This window comes from Poecilia latipinna, unplaced genomic scaffold (genome assembly GCF_001443285.1).
Source record: "Poecilia latipinna isolate Pla-1442-1.1 unplaced genomic scaffold, P_latipinna-1.0 Scaffold1011, whole genome shotgun sequence".
Classification (NCBI taxonomy): Eukaryota; Metazoa; Chordata; class Actinopteri; order Cyprinodontiformes; family Poeciliidae; genus Poecilia; species Poecilia latipinna.
In genome coordinates this window covers 196,045-219,970 of record NW_015113627.1, presented here as the reverse complement: position 1 = coordinate 219,970, position 23,926 = coordinate 196,045, and the positions used below count along the sequence as shown (strand labels likewise).

Sequence of the window (23,926 nt, the reverse complement as noted above, 5' to 3'; positions counted from 1 at the left end):
TTCTTGCATCTCCGACCCTTCCACCCACCGTTTGTGCCAAAAGGAATAAATGCATTCCCTGAACCAACCCAAAAGCCAGAAAGTGAGATGATACTGAGAGCCAGTAGATGCATTTTCATTGCAAATGAGCACAAGCTGTTTGTCAATATTCCGCTATTGTCAAGAAAACCCCCACAGATTTGCAATTGAGGTGTTTCTATTAGATAATTTGAATACGTTTGTTCACGAGATAAGTCATTGAAAAACATGCCTACTTCCTGTCGCCTCCTTCATCCGATTGCTGATCATGTGTGATACGAAAAAAGTGTTTGTGGAATAAACCGATTTCAATATGGCCGCAGAAACCGTTTTCTCAAAAGAACAAACGGTATTTTTCAAAATTGGCCTGTTGCCATTAAGCAAAGGTATTTTCGAAATGTCAGTTTCATACAGTCACTGGAAACGTACTGACCATATATGGTCAGAAAGTAGCCGAGCTAAGTCTATGTAAGATCAACCATCCTGTTCTTCTAGGGATCCAGGCTTTCTACACTAGAAGGAGCGACGAGGAAGAGGAAATAAACCATTGGGAGAAACTGTACCCAACTTCCTGTAGCCATTGCACACACAGACCCAGACACACACACACACACACACACACACACACACATGCATCTGCATGCGCACAAACACACAGCGTCTGCAGCTATCTCTGCTCCCTCTTACGCCATAATTCCCTCTCTTTATCTGAGAAGGCAGAAGCAACAGTTGGTTATCAACATGTCAACACAAGTCTTTTGTCATTTCTCTCTTGCTCAGCTTACCTCTAAACACGGAGCTCACATACAAGTGGAGAAGAGCGCGACGAGTGTGTTTATCTGACAAAAAAGAGAAGTTTTAGTTTCACTTTCTTTCCTGATTTAAACAGAATACTTGTAAGTAAGAGAGGCTCAACTACATCAGAGGAGCAAAAATGAAGAGGGGAGGGAGTAGGGGGGATGGAGGGAGGCTGTTGCCATGGTAACCAAAGCCGCGGCAGTCATCTTCACAAGTCTTTTTCTGCATCGTGCTTGCGTGACCGCGTGTGTGTGTTTGCCCTCCTCTTTCCAGACAGGAGGTGAGGACATCCCCCTCTAACACTGCCAACAGAGAGAGAGGAGAGGAGAGACCGAGAGAGCGAAACCCCATAATGCACTGCACGCTGCAGGGCTGAAGTCGTGCAGATTCATCAGTTCCTGTTTGAGGGGTTGTGTGTGTGTGTGTGAGCGTGTGCACCCACATACGGCCGGAGCAAGCGCAGGAGAAAACACACACACACAAACACACACACAGAGAGAGAGAGAGAGAACCAAGCAGGTAAGGAGAAACTGAGGCGACCGTTGCAGACGGCTGCCGATTATACGAGATGATCCTGTTTTTATTGTGTGTGTGTGTGTGTGTGTGTGTGTGTGTGTGTGTGTGTGTGTGTGTGTCTGTCTGTTACTGCCCAGTGAGAGGAGGAGAGCAGAGAGTGGCTCTCTGCAGCTCCACACAGATGTCACGCTGTTATTAATGTTTGACATGTTATGATTCTGACAACTTCCTTGCCTGTTGCTCCAGACGGTTTCCGTTCTGTCTAGCTGAAAAGCAATAATCCTGGGAAGAAGGGCCAATCAAAATATTTGGCATGGATTTAATATTTCAGAGTTTTTTGTGTGTGTGTGTGTGTGTGTGTGTCACTTCATCTCTTTTAATGTTTTTTTTTTCTTTATTAGTGCAAATACTGTTTAACTGTATTCAGATTTGAATGTGCTCTGTAGGTTTTGCGTGAACATTAGATATAAGGCCAGTTCAGGTCACAGAATAACTTTTGGGAAAACAGGGAATTCTGTATCAAAGGCGAACAGTGATGGTGAAAAAAAGTAATTATCTGAGAAACTGAAACATGTCTTTTAACAGTTAAGCACGTCTGATCCAGTGACACGTTTTAAAGTTTTACTTTCATGTCAGAAATCACAAGGAATCACTTAGTTCGGGTTACAGAAGCAGCATTAAATCGCCTGCTGAAATACATGCGTTCTCTACTTTTTTTATTTTTATTTTTGTGGAGGCTTACATATCACGCCAGCGTGAGCTAATCGGTAAAACCGCGCCGTTTCTTTTATGGGTCATTTTGTGGTTTTAACTGCCACAGAGAGGCTCGTGACCGTATCAGTTGCACCAGAGACACAGACGGGCTGGGAAGTGCGATTGCAGCAGCTTAGGGGAGGGGACACTTGACTTTTATTACTCTGGGACCCAAATGAGAAATTTCTGGTCTCCTCCCCTGTGGGACGGTGTCATAAAAATGTGCTTTGACACTGTAATGAGGAGACTCAGCAGAAAATTAAAAGCGGGATTAGTCGGAAATTAAACCGATGATTCTTAAATTACAGATTTACTCCAATTAAACATTCTCTTAAAAGTGACACGCCTCTAAGTATTCTGATTTTTTAAATAGATTTGCATTCGGTGTGTTTCATGTTGAAGCTTTGAGATATTTGTTTTCACCTTGAATGTTGCAGCAGATTGATTCATGCACCTATGGGAAGCACTTTAGTAGACAAAAGCCCTTTGTGTCTAGAAATGTTTCTGGTTTTAGAAAGCATTTCTTGTTCAAATCAAACAAAAGAAATCATTTGAATTATTATTTCCTCGTCGTTTAGCACAGACAGCATAACTTCTTTATGTAATTTACCGGCAGAAATCCGCTTGCCACAAATTAAAATGGAGGAACTGCTTTTTAATTTTTTTGATTTTTTTTTTTTTATCTGAAGAAGAGATTCCATCCACTGTCTGAGTTTTTTCAGCTGATAAAATTAGCTACCAGATGTTTTCTGATGTTACAACTGATTCTAAATTCTTGGTTGTTCAGAAATACATATTCATAGGTAACTAACCAGTCATCCTAATGTACAACTCCTTCTAAACTTATTAGCACCTCAAGTAAACAAGACTATAAATGGTTGCAGTAAAGATATGACACTCATTTATTTTGTAAGAATTCATAGGGATGCCATTTGTTTTGGCGGCAAATATTTTAATTTTAAACAAAAACACTTCTTAGCGTAAATACATTGGATATTGAATTCAATTTGATTTCACAGTTTCCATGTTGGCACACTATGAGTGATTGGCTGACGTTCTATAATTAGTTATCTTTGGATTTTTTTCAACTCTGCCACCATTTACCCCACAGTGCATGGCGGCAAAGTAAACACGGGCTTTTGTTCGGTCTTGTTTGCCAAAGATTTAGTTTTAACTCATCAGTTTTTGCTCGGACTGTAGATATGGTTACAGTTTAGTGAATCGTTCTCATCTTGTTGACATTTCCTGACTGAGCAGCGAATGTAGATGTTAGCTAAATGGTATGTTCTTGTGTCTTTCCCATTTTGAAAACTTGGTGTTCAGAAGGAGCAGACTGGACCACTCCATCCATCCATCCATCCATCCATCCATCCATCCATCCATCCATCCATCCATCCATCCATCCATCCATCCATCATATGAGGGTTCATGTCATTGGGTGAATGATGCCAGTTCATTTCAAAGACAGATTATATTTTTATTTTTTTTAAAGGAACTATTCTGGAAACCAAATATTTGTTCACTATAAAGTTTGTATTTTTCTAGAATGTTCCCTGTTTGTTTACGCTGCTGCAAAGAATGATAAATATTGTTTATGTCACAAGCCTCTTTACACATACCGTTTACCAAAGAAGGTGAAGGAAGCCATTTATGTTTCTGAACCAAACATTGTTAGAAAACACAAGTTAACTTATCTGCTGATGAAAGTTAAGGAAATGCAAACGCGGTCGATCGAACACAATCTTGATGGTCCAGCACTCCTCCGGTAAACAATATTCATGCCAATTATTTCTAAGTGATAAGATGCAGAGATGAATTTAGAATGTTTTTGAATCGTTTTGCTGCTGGGGCTTAGCTTGGGGGTTAGCCTATGGACAGACGCCACGATTCCCAACTACGCTCACAAAGTAAAACTGCAGAATACCTTCGATTTCGGCACACGTTGCAGACACAGGCAGCCTACATGATCATATTATTAGAAACTCAGGAACAGAGCGTTGGCCTGATGCGAATGTTAAAAAGCTGTCAGAATCACACCAGGATTCCCTGAAGGAACTTTCCAAGCCGTGCGATTTGTAAAACTCCCTTGGTGGAACTTCTTCTCCTCTTCAGTCGAACTCTGGCTTTGCTTAGCAGAGAAGATCGGGGATGATATATGGAACCAGATTTCGTTGTCCAAACTAGCCCTGACTTTGTTCTTTTTCAAACCTTTTTCTCTTTTTTGTTCCTCCCTCCCCCTCGTGCCTGTCTTTAATGGTGTGGAACACAGGGGACATATGTTCAAGAGTCCATGTCTTTTGTTTTGCTATGAGCAGAACGGGGGCCACCAACTCGTGTAAATGAGAGAAAGTCCACGGTTTCTTACACAGACATCAGCGGAGCAGTGAGGGGGAACCTTAGTGCGCATTAAATTATCTGCAATTGCAGCAATTATCTGCAAGTCCAAAACCTCTCACTGTGCCTCGGCGCCTTATTACTGTGTCTCTCGCTTTAGACTTAAAAACCTGTCACTGGGAGAGTACTATTATTTAACAATAGGTGCCTGCTTCGCAGGTCAGTCACTGCTCTCCCTATGCATTGCTATGGGCAGGCCCCAACTACACATTTTAAAGCACAAATAATATCAATTCATGTTGGCATGACCACGGATAACCGTCCTTATTTTTACACGTTACGATTGTTGCATAAAAAAGAAAAAAAAAAGGTGCATCTTTCTGCATTGTTTTAGAGGGAGCAAAATGACAAATGCAGCCAATTCAAGAGGATATAAAACTCCGGTTGGTGTGCTGCAGTTTGGTGTGGAAGGTAATGCTAATTAGCGTAGGTGTAATGAGAATTTGTATTATTAAAACTCAGCAATATTTCTCAGGAGAATGAAGTCTGCAAAGTGTTGCGAAGCACTCTCTGGTTCCTGCCAAAGTCATTTTGTCCGGTGAAGTGAGTGAAAGCTGTTAATGTAAGCACTGGATGTGAAGCTGAGTTTGTTTTTTGTTTTTTTGACTTTTTGGTGTATCTATGTTTAAGATTTGTTTATTTTTTGTAAATTAGGTAAAAAGTTGTTCTTGAGACAACAAAATGAGACTTTTCTTTGGGCTTGGTAAAAGCGGAGCAGAGATTGAATTACTATCAAACCGTATTTTATTTGTGAAGTCGCATTATGTGCTTTAGAATTAAACAAAAAGGAAAAACAGTAACTAATTTTGATTCTTGTGGAAGTTTCTGATTGTTGAACAAAATTTGGGGCTGATCAACTTTTTCAATCACATTGTGTCAGCTGGCTGAAAGGAGGCTACTAAACAGTTTTATGTCTTTATAAATCTGGAAAGGTCAAATGAAAGGATTCGCTTTTAACATTAAACGCCCTAAATATGCAAAACAGTTCCGATAGATTTAGTTTTACAGAGTCAGACTGACATTCGACTTACCGACCTTACATCATTTGATAAATAAATAGTAAATAAGTTGTGTGTTCACTCTGTTTTTAACCCTGGTTACAGCATGAGCTCTGGCAGTTGCCACCGATCACAGTGTGCATTACAAACACCATCAGTCCATCAACAGTAAATTATGACTTATCATAAATATCTGTTATATTCTATTTAGCATGGTTTTTACTATCATATTCTTTTTAAGTTTTAGTCAAAATGGAAACAATTTTACTCTCCAGAAATATTTGAAGTCTAAAAGCTGTGTTGCTCTCAATAAATTTAAAAACAGATTTAAAGTTTTAACATCTATAGTCCAAGCGAGAGGCCACCCACTCTCAGGGGAGCCCAAGCAGCTGCTTTGTTTGCTTATGCTTTGGGCTGGCTCTAAATATGATTAGCCACAATTAAAGGTTTAATATACTTTATTAAATTTGTGTTTTTATAATATATTGTAACATTGGCCCGGCGCCTTCTCTAATGTGCATCAATCGCTGATATCTTTACTCCACGGTCACTGACAATAAATTAACTATAATAAATGCTGTAGCTTCTCTCTGAATATTATTGCTGGTATAGATATATGTATATTTTAGAATTTGTTTCGTTCCTACAAACACAAACAACAACAACAACGATGACATACATTTTTGAACCTGTTAAAAGTTCAGCATAATCCTGCAAAGCAGCTGCAGGACCTTTTTAGGGCACAAGACAATGCGGGGCGAAAATCAAAATTTCCACACAAGCTGGGGCCCCACGGTGAGTTGCTCTGGCTCTATGAGGAGCTGATAAATATTTATAGTAGCTGGAGCTAAACATTAACACGTTGAGCAGCGCAGACATTCATCATAGGTGCTTTTGAGAGCAGGCTGCAGGCTGCTGTTCAATCAACACCTTACTCTTCCACTCTCGCATACAAACTCGTACACACAAAAGCCAGTGCGGTGATAAATCCCAAACAAACCTGATATATTGCAACCGGTGATGTGGCTCTGAATCACTTGGCAACACCCACCTGCATGCAGCTCGTATACACGCACGCACACGCACGCACACTTTGATGAGCAAAAAAAGAAAAGAAAAAAAAAAAAACGCCGGCACGGTCACAGATGCTCGCACACATAACACACGCACCTGACGTAGCGTTTGATGGAGTTAGACGCCATGGCAACAGAGCTGTGACTCTTGCTGTCCTGTGAGTGGACTGAAGCTGTGGAGGAGGCAGGAAAATACCAGCCAGAACCACTACTCAAAGAGTTGCTATTATTTTTTCCCCCTTCCTCCCAATCTGTCTTTTTCTATAACTCACCGCTTTTTGTTTTTATCAGTTTTGCAACTGCTGTCTGGATGGTGTTTTATTTTATTTTATTTTTTTCTTGTTTCTCTGTGAGTGTGTTAGGAAGAAAGAGGCGGAGGAGAGGTCAGCAGGGTTCTTTTTTTTTTGATAGCGCAGAAACTGAGCCATCATCACAGAGAGTTGCGCTGATGCTCACAACCAGGAAGCACTCTGCGGGGATCTCGTTTGTTGACACTTTATTTCACCTCAACCTTTTCTTGCTACCGTTTCCCGTTTCAGTCACAAAACAAAGACGTTTAAATCCTATTAAAAAAAGAAAAAAAAAAAGAAAAACATATTTCTTGAAGGGTTATTTTTCTTTCTTTTTATTATTTTTATTATTATTATTTATTATTATTTTTTTTTTATCCCTGTCAGTCAGATTTTAAAGGCGGCAGCGCAGACAAGAGCTTGAGGAAAAAGTGGGCTTGTAGGTGGACACAGCTTTTCACAGCATCTGCAAAGATTCACAGGCGGGCAGGGATGCAAAGAGGCGGGGAAACGATGTAGGTAGGTGAGCCGCGTACTGGTCTCCAGGTAGCGTTTTCACGGTCTGGCTGTTAGCATTTGTTAACACACGCGCGCACTCAAAACAGTTGCGCGCGCACCTTTACCGAGTGTGAAATTTTGTGGAACGCAGCTGAAGTTGGACTACAACACTCCCCCCTCTCTCTCTCTCTCTCTCTCTCTCTCTCTCTCTCTCTCTCTCTCTCTCATGCGGTCCAAGTGTGAGCTGTGAAAGGTGAACTTGCTGCCTGCCGTGGATAAATTATGTGCGACATGTTTAGCGGGGCCGCCTTATATGGAGACTGGTGTTGCTGAATACAGTAAGGCTCTGCCAAGAGAGGGAGCGAGGGAGGAAAAGAAGGAGGAGGAGGAGGAGGAAGTAGGAAGGAAGAGAGGCAGGGGGGGGGGAAAGTGAAGGGAAAGAAGAGAAGGAGGAGAGAGGGGCGAGTAACAGAGGGAGTGAAAGAGAGAGGACTGCCGCGAAGCCAGCATGAGGTTTTCGCTTCCCGTTCTCCCCTCAGCAGCAGTCAGATGAGTCCGTGCAGAGAGGCAGTAAGTCTTTACTGTTTACTGGGTTTATGTGTCTGAGGTTATGTGCTTACTTAGAAACAAAGCTCTATGTCAATTATGTTGTTTTTTTATTATTATTATTCATCCTGTCCTTTCGTATCTTTTATTCGCGATCTGGATGCTAAGGGATGCGTCTGAATGAATTAGTTCACAGCCAAAATTACTGTTAGTTGGACTTGAGCAGTTTTAACGGGGCAAAGACCTGAGCTGACAAACAATAACTCAGTTTAAAAAAAAAAAAACTGCAGAGATTAGCATGAGTTTCTCCAGAAAACACTTTGATTTGTGCGTTTGTTGCAAATTGTATTAAATCCTTTTGCATGGAGGAATGAATGAAAAAAAAAGCACAGTTTCATTTTCACTGCATTACTCCAACTTACCAGCAAGACGATTGCTGCTTTAGACTTCAGACTGCACTCAGGAAATGATTCAAAAATCTAGCGTCATTCTGGCCGTCTGTTATACTCTGACATGCAAGCAAACCCTACAGGGATCAAAAGGACCAAAGAAAAGTTGCAGATTTGCTCCCAAGGAAGCATAAACCAACCAGTTAAAAATGTAAAATAACAAGAAAAGGAAAAAAAAAAGGATTTGGTGTTTCTCCTTTTAGGGAAGTAAAGTTATAAAATGACAAAGCTCCCTTTTACAGATGATGTACAATTGTTACTTTATTGAGAAACAGGCAGAGGATGTGGGGCAAGGACATCATGGCTGTAGAAAAGGTGCATCTTGTTTTGTGAACTGGCCCCTCCCAGATGCTGTTCAGAGGTCGGGTGTGCTACAAATCTATTGTTAGACATCATTAGTTGGCCCCTCTGGTAGAAAAAAAAGAAGCTAAATTACATTTATCTTTTATTGCAGGTGTGTAATCTAACAGCTGAGATTTTCTTTACCTGTTTGCCATTTTGGTTGGTCCTTATTTCAGTTGTTTTAAAATTCCTAATTATTGCTTGAATTATCTTTATTCAACCAATAAGTTTGTTTCTCTCAAAAGATAAGCAATCACGTTTCTTTTTGGGACGTCTTGTTGAAAATGTGCATCAACCAAGCCCTTCTTTCATTTACTGACCGATTATTTTAATGTTGGTAACTTGAACTGACATTAATAACCTTTAGTTTTTGTCAAAAATTCTTCATCAGGTTCAAGTCAGACCTTTGGCTTTACCACTCCAAAATAATAAGATTGCTTCCAGTAGGAAACAAAAATATGTTTGGACAAATTGTGTTTGAAAAAGCGAACCAAAATTTTTTTTTGGTTTTGGCTGTGAACTAATTCATTTTTTACCCTTATTGAATGAATGTACTCAAATCAAAAGTTGATTTTAATGATGGCACTTGACGAAATGCTACACCTGATGCTAATTTTCACAATTGTCGACTATGTGATATTTCTAATTTTATGTTTTTATGATGAAAAGCACTGTCTTGTTGCCGAAATGTGCTATTACAAATGAACTTGATTGATTGATCTTTTCTCTAAACCTTTATTTGGAAATTGTGTAAAATTTTACACAGTTTTATTATATGAATGAATATATATATATATATATATATATATATATATATATATATATATATATATATATATATATATATATATATATATATATATATATATGGAGGGCGCTGTTCTGCCATTTATATTGAACTGGAAATGTAAGAAGATGTGAACTTTCTCATTCATGAGGAAGAAGAGAGAGCAGACCTAAATAAAGAATATATTTTATTTCCAGTTTCTATTCTGGGGGAAAAATAAACAGTTTATTTATCTAATCTTTAAGATTTCTTAATATCCGCTGATATTTTCATTCACTTTTGCCACCTATGATCCTGTTGCCTGTGATGTTTTGTGTTTTGCTTTCATGCGAACTGAAACAAAGGCCCGGTTCATCTTATTTACTAAATGCAATACCAGTGCTGTTTGCCAGTTGCTAAGCTTGCTTTTGAAACTCGAACGGTCTGGATCAACAGGCTGGCGAGGTAAAAGCCTCATTGCTTAGAGCCACAGATTCTTATGTTGTGAGGGAAGAACTTCTAAGTGTGCAGCTCCGATGTTACAGAAATCCAACACCGAATCTGAAAACTGAACTTGCATTTGTAAAAGAAGAAATCATGAAGACATGTGGGTGGTCCACCCACTAATATGCACGTCACTGGAAGCGCAATAAGTCTTCTTTCTGTCCAAATAATTTTTGCAGCATTTATTTGTGCGGCTCCACGTTGTGCTTTTCGAACCGATTCGTTACACTCTGCTTTTCATCGGTGCCATGTCCGTTGTTATTGTGTACACATCCTTCTCAGCCTCTGATCTCAACACCTCTCTTTCTGTTTCACAGTTTTGCATTCTCACAAATCCTTGCCTTTGTTGCTCTCTCTTTCTCTCTTTCTGCAGCTTTCTGTCTGATTCTTTGTCTTAGGGGTTCATTATGGTTCATTCAGCGTCTCTCTGTCTCTTTCTCTCTGTCTGGCCAAAAAAAGAAAATTCTTCTCTGCAGATCAGGGTACAGAGAGCCACAAGGTCATTAGATTATATGGTAGCAAGAGCAAAAAGACACCGAGCGTGTTTTCACGCCTGACGGTGCGGTAGACTCGGTTCAACTGGGGACCAAAATTGAAAGATTTGCTACATTTTCAGCTAGCGCGGTTCACTTTCACGCTGCACTGTGTCAAATGAACAAAACCCTTTGAAAAACTTGTTGCTCTTGCCTTTCGCCTGCGGTGGTGCTGCACCAAGAACCGCTGACGGAAACGGACATGAAAACATCTGAAGAAGACGCGGAGCAGACAACTTTGCGACACTCTCTTGAGCCGTTCTTTTATCTACTGATGTCTTGGAATAGTAGTTAGTTTGGCACAGATAGTTTCCCACATATTTGTGCTTCATCTGACTTTATTTTAGAAGACCTTACTAATACCGTAAATAGCTAACATTTTGTCGACTTTTAACAACAACATCCATTCTAAAAAGAGACCTGTTAGCGGCTAGGTACGGCACATTTCTTCTTCCTTCTAGTATCATTATCTTACCTGTCCCATTGAAGAAAAGCAACACAAATTCCCTGCTGTCTCTAGCGTTTGCTTGAGTGACGGAAACTAGTTCACATGTGCCATTAAATGAGCGCGTTTTCTGGCCTGATTTAAGTTCTTCTGTTATCAAGGGTAAAGAAAACAGGGAGGATTCACTGACAAAGGTCACATTAGGAGAATGTCTCTGAAAGCGGGAGTTCCACATGGCGCTTTAAAGCAGCGGATTGACAGCCAGTCGCACCGCTGATGGGCTCTGGGGGGAGTCCCGCAAGGCCATTCACTGAGTGGCAAAAATCACGAGGAGTTTGTCAGTGGCATATGATTGCCGTTTTCCCTGCAGTCTGCAAAGCTGTCACTGGACTAATGCACACCAGTGGAAGATGTAATCTGTAGTAAATACAGTTGGCTCCATGGAGGAGTCCTCTGTGATTTCCACAGATTAAGGTGTCAAACTGAATCACTGGTCATAGACGACTGAAGAGTACAGATTATCCCCCCGTTGTGCCCGATGCCTTTTCTGATGATGAGAAAAGAGATTTTGTGCCGCTCCGTTTGTGTGTGTGTGTGTGTGTGTGTGTGTGTGTGTGTGTGTGTGTGTGTGTGTGTGTGTGAGTGAGTGAGTGAGTGAGTGAGTGAGTGAGTGAGAGAGAGAGAAAGAGGGATTTTGGAAAGCTGGAGATGTTTTCTTTCAGGGAACATCCACTTCTTTGGTATTTCCTGATTAGATCTAAAATTCCAGACTTCAGAATGTGAAAAATTCCCACCATTTAAAAAAAAAAAAAGAAGATCTTCTAAAATATATTCTATTTATTGATCTTAATGGCTAAAAGTATTTCAGCCGTTTAGCATCTTTCAGCAATCGTCTCGCTTTTAGTGATCCATACCCTGCCAGAGATGTTCATCTCCCCGATCGCTTATGAAATATTTCTGTCTCGATTTATGTTCCCTCTCTCTCTGAAACCTCTCCGTTTCCCTCTTGTCTGTTTGGGCTCCTATCTCATTATTCAACGAATATCTACGCTCAGTTTTTTTTTTTTTTTTTTTTTTTTTTCAGGCCATGCCACTTGTGCCTTCGCACCAGTCTACCTGTCCGTCCATCTGCCTGTCACTGTCTGCCTTCTCGTTGTTTACACGTCTCCCTTATTCATGGCTGCACGTCTATCCAGGTTGACATGTGCTTTAGTGTCAGAGTAGGAGTGACAGAACTAACCTTAAAAGGGCTTTCTGCATGCCTCTGTGCAGAAGAGAATGCGTGTGTGTGTGCGCGTATGTGTGTGTGCGAGTTGCTGTTTGCAATTTTTCATGAGTAATAACGGCCTATGTGCTTGAAATGCCACATGCCGATGTGGTGAAATCAAACTAGAAGGATTTTTTCTTTTTTTTTCTAAAGTGGGTGTTTTTTTTTCTCTCCCTGTTGCCTGAGATGTTTCTATATCCCCTGGACATCTATCACTCACTGTCTTTTCTCGAGAGACTGCCTGTCTGTCCATCGATCTGTCTTCCAGCCCCTGTGAATCCTCCTCTTCTTTTAGCTGTTTTCCAATCTTTTTCAATCTTCCCACCCACACTCTTTTTTTAAAAAACACTCACAAATACTCACACACATGCAGGCACACACGCACGCACAACTCGGCCATTGCTATTCCTGAGAGGAGCAGACTAGTCTGGCGGTGGCTTGGTTTATGTCCATGAACTCAGTGACACCCTCCGCTGGCGCTGCATTACACCTCGGTGGCATCACAAGCCATACTGCAGAATATGGCCCCTGCACAACAATATCCGTATATGCATCGCACGCAAATCATTTCATTGCCTTTTCTGCGCAGCACACACCAAGACCGCGCATTCGTGCGTCTCTTGTCTAACTCACACGTAAACGCTCCTTCTTTTATGTTTGCACACAGGGCTCTTTAAGCAGTTGCGTTGATATCACGGTGCAGACAACAGATTGCGCACGTGCCACTTGGCTGCACTTGTCGTCTGTCCTCCCCTCTGTTTGTCTTATCGCTGAAGGAGCGAGGCATAGATTGAGTTTGTTTATGTGTGCGTTTGTGTGAGAGCGAGGGAAAGCTATGCGTCGAGAGAGCACGCGAGAAATGGCGGGGCACTTGTGCACATGGTTAGGTCTTGAACAGCAACACCCTGGTTTCTTTCATGCATGCTTTTGGTGCATTTCTTCTGAAATTGATGCAGATCCGTCACTTCGTTCAGTCAATATGTCTTTGTGGCATACTTTAGTGAGTAAGATGAAGTAAATAAAAGAGCTTCAAGAATATTTTGTAAAATGTCAGTACCACGTTTTAAAGAGGTTGGGCAGATACTGTATGTTCTGCATTCTTACTTGCTTGTGTGGCGATTGATTGGTAGAAGAAAAGTAATGAATCCATTCTCTGCGGTGTTGCTCATAAATCCTTCTAAAGTCTAAGGTATTTTTTGGAATCATGGCCCTTTGCCAAATTTTAATTGGAAATATATAGAGGAGATGATTTTGTCCTCTGTCTAAGCAAGGAGAAAATGTGTTCAGAAAGTGAAAGGAGGAATAAAGATGTCTATTGTTTGTGATTAACTTACCTCATTTCAAAAGGGCCAGCCGAGCAGGCTTTTGCTTTTAACATTTTTCTTTCATTAACTGAACACACTTGAGCAAATAAGAATAAAGAGCGACCAACCTGAATTATTCAAAATAAAATATATATGTGCTTGTTCAAAAGGAGGGATTGCTGCAAATTCAAGTTAGTGTAATCAGCCGGGCTTTCTCGCACAAATAACTTTTCAACAATTTGGATTTTCAACTACATTTGACTTTGTCTATGCCTGAGATCAAAATGGATTTTATGTATTTAAACTGGAAACTATATGGCATGCATTAGACAAATTTAATCATGTCGCATTATAATCCATTGATATTGCCATCTTTTGTTGGAGTTGTTACAAATGGCTAAAGTCCGTGAAAACAAACAATGCTCATCTGACCAGCTTTTTACCCATGAGCTTAATAATCATCAAGCTCATGTTGATATGTAGGAAAACAATTACCAATAAATTCCCAAAATCTAACTTTAAGGAGTCCAAATCATCCCTTTCATGCCAAATAAAAAGTAGTTTAAGACAAATGTTTTAAATAGCTGTTTTGGTCGAGGATGATGGAACAGAATATCTGAAGGAATTTAAGCAAGTCTTTAACTAATTGACATATTTATTAGTTTTGCACCTTTTAATAGTGGAACATGATTACCATACTAACTTTGGTGGATGTCTGTAACCAACTACTTATTTATTTGCATAGTTTATAGAATCTGAGGTCATTTTGTGATCTTTTCTACTAAATTTTAAAATAACACATTTCAACATTGCACCTTAACCTCAACCCATTGCTGCTGCGACATCTAAGCTTGTTGCTACAGACTCAGCAGAGGCTGCATTGATGGCGCAACGTCGTTTAAAGACAACGTCTTTCTGCCGTTCTGACCATATGGCCATGACACGAGGCTGGACCTGACACCATTAACCGCTTCGTCCTTGCTTTGAGCGCGGTTGACTCAGTTGCTGTAGCGATGATGACCTTGCAGCACTTTACGGTGATACTGCAGCATAAGGTGCTGTGTGAACAAGAAACGGTCTAGAGACAGCGTGAAGGAGAGGTAGAGGGAAGGGCGAGGCGATGTAGGTAAATAAAGCGAGGACGAGTACTTTTAAAAAGAGGGCTCACGTTCACCGACTTGTTTATGTCACACCATACGACTGGTGCGACCGGGGAGATGTTGTAACAATTTTTGATGGGAAGAAATAGCTGAATAGAGAAAAAAAAAAACTAAAAAAAAAAAAAACGGAAAGCGGGGAAATCAAAAGAGATAAACTGTGATAAAACGTATCAAGATGGTAGAACAGAAGCAGCAGCAGTCCACTGAAATAAGGAATCGACTCTTCTCCTTACTGCTTTCCACTCTTATTTCTACTGGTTTGTGCCCAAGGGCGGAACTAGAACTATAAGGGATGCAGAGAAAAAGACGTGGAACATGTAGCGATATATGTGTGTGTGTTTATCATCCGTGGATGATAAAAACGGTTTTTCTACCTACGCCTCTCAACCTGAGACCAGCCCCTGTCTCTCACCACTAACTCCTCTTGTTTGTGTCCCATCACTGTCAGTCTGGTAGTTCTACCTCTCTCTTAGGCTCCACTCCCCTATCTAAGTTTTCCTCAATGCTTCTCCCCATCCAAAGGTCAGCGCAGGTCGTTTACAGACGATATCCTTGTCAGCTGGCGATGCAATGTAATACGAAGCGTCCAGCTGCTGCAGTCAGCGTCCTTTAGCCTCTCATTTTGCTGAATATTCTGCCCTTGTTCCATCTCTACTTTCTCTTTTTCGTGTTTTGGTTTTCTCCTCCTTTTTTCAAAAAGTCCACCTCCTAAACTCTGACACTGTGAGGTCATGAATATCTGAACTCAACCCTAGATAACATTTGTATGAGTCTGTTTTAAAGCAGGCAATAATTCAGCTACATGCTGCCATCATTTTGTTGCAGATATCTTTAACACAGTGTCTCCATAGAGGTTAAAGGGCATGTAAGCCAATCAGAATCAAGCTGTGCAATCAGCCCCCCCAAAAAAGACGTCTGACAAACAATAATTTACAACGTCCTATAAAATGCATGCACATATGAGCGCATGAAATCACATGCAACTTTTGAAGCACGAGCAAAACAACATAGAGATGCAATACACATATATGTGTGTCACAAAGCAATGCAAGCTGAGTGTCAGTGACCTGACATCTACGTTCTGTAGATGCTCTGTCGTCACTGACGAAAATTCAGTTTTTCTCTTGTGGTTCAATATTCTTTCTTGTGTTGATGTGTGTGTGTGTTGCTTTTTTTTTATTTCTTTTTTAGATGTACCAACATGTGGCAAAATAAGAAAAAAGAAAAAAAACGTGACAGGAAATGTCTGGAATATCATATTTCCAACCCTTTTGATTGCCGCACACCAATTCCCAGGACATTCAAACAGACGATAGTTGACGCAGTGACTCTTGGGAATCTTTTGTTTTAAATCAAATTCATCTTCTCATTCGCCGTCACGCCTCTGTTTCGCTCTCTGTGTCAAAGATCATCAAACTTTCTTAACCTCTTCCCGAAACCTTTCTTGTTTTCCTGTTAGGGCTTTTTGTTTTGTTTTGTTTTTTCTTTCCAAAGGGAGTTATTCAAGGTGAATAGGCTCTTCAGATCTCTGGCTTCTGTTTGCTACGTTTTCCTCTCATTCTTCCTTTGCACATTGCTCTCGTGCACGAAGAGCCAAATGTGGCTTCAGTTAACTGTGGAATTCCACATGATTGGTGCCAAACTGTGCACATTAATTTCAGGATTTGCAGCTACCTCAAGCAAAAACCACAGAAAGCATGGCTTTAATGCAAAAGCTTAAGTCCTGTTTATTGTAACTTTGTTTTTATTTTTTGTTCATTCAATTATTTGAAATCACTTCTTTAAACTTAATTTTCATAGAACTGTGTTTTTTTTTTGTTGTTTTTAATCATTTATGTTCCTTTCATGTCAAATTGTCACTGGATTCCAGGACATCCAGTATCACCGGTCAATTAAATGGCCTCTAGTCTTTTTTTTTTTTTTTGGCTTTGTATTTTTGCTCGCAAAATTTGTTTGGATTTGTTTGAACAAATCCAAACATTTATTCCATACTTGTGCTTGACATTCATTCAATTACAATGCTGTTTTCTTGGCCAGACAATGTGAATTAATTTAAAAATAGAGCAGAAACGATGCCAATGTGTGGGGTCAGGATGCTGCAGTCCTGCAGTGAAAAGATAAAAATAGAGATGCAGAATTCATAATATTCCATCTCGATTTCAAGGGTCTTAAACTTTCTTAAAGTGAAGCGACAAAATATGTATGTGGAATTTCTTATCCGTCTCTCTTAAACCTTTTCATGCTATAACTTCAAACTTTACTGTTTTTTTATCTGAATTTCACGCAACCCACCAACACAGAACTGCATAATTGTTAGCGGTGGGAAAATTCTCACGGTTTTTCAAATTTTGACGAACAAAAATTGGAAAAGTAGTGTATTTAATACTTAATGAAACAATCTGACACCGCAATTTTAGCTGTAAATCTTTTGAGGTGCCAACTCGATTTTCGATTCTTGGCACAGAATCTCAATTGGATTTAGGTGTGGACTTTGACTAGGCCTTTCTAAACACATATATGTATTTTAATTCATAGCAACCTTTGGTTTTCCTCCAAGAGTGTTCAGCTCAATCTATCTTCTCAACAACTCTGCACATCTTCTCATGATGCTGCCACCACCATTTCCCTGATAAGTTAAAGGTTATTTGCAATGTTAACGTTCCTCCACTCATATGATTTTTGTTTGTAGTTAATAAAGTGACGTCTCATTTGACCAATTCACCTTCACTAACATGTTTGTTGTATCCACTATAAACTTCAGACTGAACTGTGTATGGTTCAGCAAAATTTGCCGTACAATATTTGCTTTCACATTGTACGCATTTCTAACATTTTGAACAAGAGATAATGATGATTAGCCCCGAGAGTGTTTACATCTCAGAAAAGTGTTTATTAGACGGGGGTTGATAAACCTCTGCTGTAATTTATGCCATGTCATCTGCTGTGAGTGTGTGCAAACTGATCCCTGCGCAAAGGTCACGGTCAGCAACAGGAAGCACGGAGACAGGATCTGTATCAATGTGTTTACATTTCTCCCCGGCTTGTTTACCGCAGGCGAAAACACTGGAGAAAAATTAGGAAAGTAATGCTTTAAATTCAGAAATTAGTCTCCATCTCTGACACACGTGGGTCTGCGTGTGTGTGTTTGGGTTCGCTGCAGTCACTCGAGGCTAGCGTTGACAGATGAGCTGAAGATCAGACAACTTTCTTCAACTGAGGGATGATTACCTGAACCTCTGTGGCACTCTTGGCGTTACACTCTGTTCTTATAATGAGGTTACCCTAGCGCCTTGCAAAAAAAAAAAAAAAAAAAAAATATATTTATTTATATATATTTTTTTATTCACCCCCCTTAAGCTTTGTCACATTTTATCACGTTACACAATTCTATTTGGATTTTTGTGAGATAAACTCCAAAACAGCTGGAGGTGGTGGAGGTGCGTTCACCTTCAACCGCCATCACGTGTTTCTTTCCACTTCAGTGTGGTACGATTGTTGATCTGTCACTTCAAATTCCAGTAAATTAAATTTAGTTTTGTGGTTGTATTTCAGTAAATCAAAAACAAAATGTTAAAGAGAAAAACTTTGCTAGTGTTTTACTGAATTCTTCTACATGTTAAAGTGCACACTTTAAGGGCAATGGGGCAATTACTGTTGCATATGATCTACATCTCCCTTGAGCTCAGCGTTAACCCCACCTTATTACCTCGGCTAGTGGATCTGCAGGTGTATTAATATATTTAGCCTCTGGCTATGGGAAATGACCACATGCATTATTCACAGATGCTAAGATGCTTATTGACGGAACCTTTATTTATATATTTCCCTCGATGCTGAAGTCATTTTTCACATCTGATATGACTTTGTTCCCATTTTCTATTTTGGAGTGAACCTCATTCAGTCCTCCATGTTGAACAACCGCTAATAACACACAGAGGTGGAGCCCAGTTTATTGAATTGGCTGCAGTTTGATGTAGCTGTTTTCAGCACCGCATTGCACAAGAGCTTCTGAGCGTCCAAAGAAAACAGAACTCCTTTGAGAAAAAAAAAACAACAAAAAAACTAACATCCAACGCCCCTAAGACACAAGGATAAGTTTGTCTAATGAAATTTGTGAAAATTTTCCAGCTGTTTAAACCCGTCACTTATTTTGAACGGACTATTTTCTCTTTTGCTTCAGTGCATGAGACTGCTACTGGATATTCTGTGGGCTTCTGCTCTGATCTCACATTTCCTCTCTGCTTAAATGCATGACCTCAGGAAAAGCAAGAGCAGGGCTGTGGTGGGAGCCTTGGGTGCATTTTTTTTAACTGTTAGTTCACCATTTCTTTCTGCTTCTCTATTCTACTGCTAAGTTTCGAGTTGACTTTGTCTGGTGGCATACAGAAGGGCTGAATTTAATTCTAAATTTAATTCATCTTCTTTGGAAATATGAGCAAACTAAGTAAGCGAGGAAGCATTCATCATTTAAGTAAACAATTCATGTACACCCATTTGAATTATTTTTGATGATGTACAAATGAATGGATTCCATAGTGTTGCATGGTAACATTATATATATATATATATATATATATATATATATATAAATTTTTTATTTTTTTTTGAGAGAGAGAGAGAGAGGGAGAGTTTGACTCTGTGTACATCTTGGCTGGTTAAGCTGTTCTTGTTTGTAAAATTACCCACTGGAGAAAGTAGGAGTTATTGTTGGTCAAAGGTCATGACCTATTCATTTAACACTGCTGCTGCTTCCAGTCCCTTGCATTTATTTGGATGTTCTTACAAATTGAGTTATTTTGGGTTTAAGTTGCTTGTTTTTCCAGAATCCACTGCTATATTCTAGATTTTAAAAAAGCATACCCAAGTTATAGCTATTAATGTGAGAATGAAAACTTTGAAAGCTAAGTGTATGATCATGTTTGCACATTTTTCCACCGTTGAAACTGTTTTTTCTTGGTAACACTTTATTTGAAGGGATGTGCATGAGACTGGCATAAAGTAGGCTTCATGAATGTTTATGACTGTTATGAAGTGCCGTTCGGTAAATAGTGACATTTTTAATGCAAAATTGACACTTTTAATGCAAGCTTTAATGGAACTTTGCATTAAAAGTGCAAATATTTACCCAATAATGCAAAAGTGACACTTAATAGACATTTAATGTAACTTTCAGTTGTTTTTATGCTCTTGTCTACTGTGGGACATGGAGGAATATAACACTGCTTTTGCTTAACAAAATTAGTGAAAGTGCCAAGATTTATTCTTTTTAAACTTCACGTAGAGTTGGAACATTGAAAAAGTTTTTTTTTTTCCCCCATTCCACTCAGTTTTACATCACTTACAAAACACGGCATTTTGTTCCATGAAACGCGTTCATCCGTCCGGCTCATCACTATTCATCTGGTGTTTTGCAGCTGTTGAATGTTTGTGCTTTCCACCAACACCAGAACTCGTAAAAACTAAACATTGGCTTTGTCAAGCTGTCAAACACAGAGCACAAATACATTAATATGTTGCTTATGCTACAAGGTTGATTACTTGCAGGGTTTGCTACACTTATGTCATCTCATCAGAAGTATTTTACACAAAGAGGAAAAAAAAAATCAGGTTTCAGTGAAGTCTGATCGGGCTTGTGTGTATTTCCAACTGTGGGTCTGTGAAGGACAACGAGGCTCGTTTTGGCCTCCTACCCAACATTGGGTCAAAATCTTTGACTCAATGTTCATTTGGAACTAACCAACATGTGCCCTTACAGCATAAATCCAGCATTTGGGTTAAAGAAATAAAAACCCAGCTTAATGACTGCTTTGTAGCTACATGGCTATTAGCTATGCAAACAAATAAAACAGCTAAGGTGGTCGTCTTTTAATCTCAACCTCAGCAGGTTGTGCATATATTTGAATGTAGTATGTGCATATGTTTGGTAAAGGAGCAAGATTTCTCCTCACCCAATAAATAAACTAATGTAATCAGCTACGTACAGACTCAAAGTTTTAGCAAGGCATTTATAGTGAACAGGGAGAATATGTGTACATTGAAGGTAGTCCGTCTCTGTCTCTTCTTCTGTCTTTCATGGTGACCTCATCCCGTCCAAATCACTGTCTCTCTTTTGGCCTGCAGCCAGCAGCATTGCTGGAGTCGTCAGGCTAGCTGACTGGCCATTTGCAGTCTCACCAGGGACAGGCTTACTTACAACTTACTAATCTTTACATTTCATGCTCAATTGCGCTCCGTGTGGTATTACTATCATCTATGATTACATTATTAACTATTACAATATTACAGCGGGGTCGTTTTTAGGATTGTAATTAATGCTAATAAGTGAAATTGAGGATTCCTCTCGATTGCATAAATGTTTCAAGTGCATTACGCATAAATTAAAGCTGTTTTGTAATGAACTTCGATTCTGAGTCAGAGTTCTAAATATGGTTGCCCGCTTCGCTCATTTTCTCATATCTCTCTTTTGTTTTTCTTCTTCAGTTTAAATGCTTAAAATTCTCTCTCTTCACAATTTCCGATTAGATTTTTCCAAGAGCCGGCGGACAAGGTTGATTACCGGAGGAAAATGTATAGGAGGATGCACTGACTGAAGCTTTATACGTGACTCTGTCCTGTATGTGTTAACCTCTGACCTGTGCTTTCCTGCAGAGAGAAGTGCCTTCATGTGCTGACCCCCCTAGCCGTCTGGCTTCTCTGAGGCCGCCCGTGCCTGCCCAAGTCCGCCGGAGCCGCTGGAGCCACACCAAAAGCACCAGGGCTGCCATGACTGCCAACTCCATCCGCTAAGGCCGTCTCTGTGCAAACGACACCTCCTCCTCCGCCCCCGTATCCTGCTCTCTCCACCATCCATGCCACTCAAGCCTCCTCTGTGAAGGCCCAGCTCCCTCTCCCCCCGCACCTTCTCAGCAGACAAATATTGAAGGCAAACAGCTTTTATCGGCTCCTGCTAGCTGAAGAAAATTGTTTCACTGCTGTTGTCTCCGCCGGCTCTCCTCTCCTCCAGCTGCTTTCCCCCCTGCCGGCCCCTGCGTTCTGTCATCATGGGCCAGGCCTGATCGATACCGCGTTGTGCCGTTCATCTCGTCTGACGGTTTGGCTGACAACTGAGCAAATTGAGAGAACCGGGGTTGTGCGTGCACACGTGTGCATTAAGAGAGAGGTTACAAGACAACGCTGTATGGTCATCGGCGACACAAGCCTCGGTTGATAGGCTCTGAAGGACTCCAGTTTAAGCCACAAACAGACTCCTGGGATGGACCCCAGGTGTTAGGAGAGCCCCCCCAACAGGCTTCTTTCAGATCACAACCTTGGAGCACAACCTCTGTGTTTTTTGTGTTTTTGTTTTTTGTTTTGGGTTTTTTGTTTTCTCATGTTCTCAACCTATCCCTTCTCACCGTTTGCCCCGGTTTTACCAGAGAACAGCAAGCTTGCTGGACAGCTAGCTCCCCCCAATCGACCCCTTCCTGTTTCAGTTTGAAATGGCGGTGAATGTGACACCGATCCGGGACACAAAGTGGCTGACGCTGGAGGTGTGTCGGGAATTTCAGAGAGGAACGTGTTCGCGGCCGGACAATGAGTGCAAGTTCGCCCACCCTGCCAAGAGCTGTCAGGTGGAAAACGGCAGAGTCATTGCCTGTTTTGACTCACTCAAGGTGAGTGTGACAAAACCTGTGATGCTCATTCATCACTCCTGTTGGGTTCCTGGTTTTTTGACCGCTTGCATTGTAAATCAGCGTTGTCGGAGGTTTAAATACAGCGTCTTGGAAAAGGTATTAATTTAGTCTCATTACAATCACCAGCAATGATTTTTATACAGTAGATCAACCCAAATCATGTTAACTGTGAGCAAATAGAAAGCAGTAGTAAGTAAATGTTTCTTTTTTTTTCTTTTTTTGTCTTTTGTATTTAGCTCAAGAATGTTCTAACACATGAATAATTGTAGATATGGTTTACGTTTAGAGTTGGTTCCCTCCTAGAAAGTGAAGACTCCTCTGAATTCAGATCCGCATAGTTTCCCTTGAACTCTGATAAGCTTTGCTGTCAATTTCCAAAGAAACAAGTTCCCACAACATAACGCTTCCACAAAGTCTGATTCGGGTTTAATCTGACCGGAGCACCTTCTTCTGCTGATCTCCGTGGCTCGTTTCTTGACAGCTCCTCTGATTCATGTTCTCCCTCCCGGCCTTTCTCAGTTAAGATGAACAGCAATGCCTTGGTAGGTTTTACTGTTATGTTATGATTGACGCTTTCCATTTTCAAATAGTGCTCTGTCAGACGTCCAAATCTCTGGATATTGTTTTATCACCTAGCCCTGAATTAGATTTCTCCGAAATTGCACTGGCACTCTGTCAGCCTTGTCTCTTGGTCATAATGATGGTGTTAGTTCACTGATATTCCTCAACAAACCTTCAAAACAAAAATAAAGGCTTGTTGAATGGAATCAGTCGTACACTGGTGGACACACTAGGAATGAATTATCTTGAAGCCAGTTTGTTACGCTAGGTTTTATATGGTTTATCTGAGTAAAAGGGGGCTGAACACAAATGCACAAGACGCTTTTTACATCTTCAGTCGCTGAAAAGTTTTGAAAAACGTACAGCGTCATCGTTCTACTTCACAGTTATGTCACTTTCTGTTGGTTTACTGCAAAAAGCCCCAATTGCGATTTGCGGTTGGAATGTGACAAAACTTGGGGACACTGAAGAGGTATTGCAGCGCATGTGACAATTTACAGTGAGGAGCGCATCTTTAAATCTTTTTCCTGATGGAAAACAGTCGTTGCTCTGAAGGAAATAGCAGTGACGAAGTCTGACCTTGGCAAAGGAACCGATACGTAGCAGTAACTACTTTTAGGTGTGTGCTTTTCTGAAACAGTGCGCCAAGACGAGGCTGTAATCACACTAACATCTGTGAATGAGACTCAGACTTTCCTCCGGAGGCACATAAATTCAAACACTGCGTCGGACTGCTGGTTGGCAAAGGGTTCTGTGCGACTGTCACGTCAAGCGAGCAGAACCAGAAGTAGGACGGCGTAATGTGTACTTGGCGTTTCTATGGGACTATATGTCTGGCTGTGTTATTTTGAGGTCATGCTGCATGGTGGGGTGTTCTCAGAAGGCTCTGTAATTTGCCGTCTATTTTTTGCCCTGGAACTCAGACAACACACTCCCACCGTGTAGCTCCTCTCACAGACGAGGGAAGAAAGGAGAGAGGAAAAAGAAAAGAAGAAAAAAATCAAGCAGCATTAAAGATGGAGAGAAGTGGGGGGGGGG

The 23,926-nt window shown here is 40.5% G+C and overlaps 1 protein-coding gene across 7 annotated transcripts in view; it reads left to right on the top strand.

The window, feature by feature from the left end:
• The first annotated feature begins 1,071 nt into the window (after nt 1-1,071).
• Nucleotides 1,072-23,926, top strand: part of LOC106958747 (muscleblind-like protein 1) — a 91,457-nt gene continuing 68,602 nt past the window's right edge. For 6 of the 7 annotated variants that reach the window (XM_015050814.1, XM_015050815.1, XM_015050813.1 and 3 more), the window contains exons 1-2: nt 7,770-7,908; nt 21,303-22,306. In XM_015050814.1, coding sequence (XP_014906300.1) covers nt 22,133-22,306 — 174 coding nt within the window. In that variant the 5' untranslated portion in view covers nt 7,770-7,908; nt 21,303-22,132. Of the gene's footprint in view, nt 1,336-7,769; nt 7,909-21,302; nt 22,307-23,926 lie in introns of those variants that run through there. The other variant, XM_015050811.1, reaches the window with a different exon arrangement.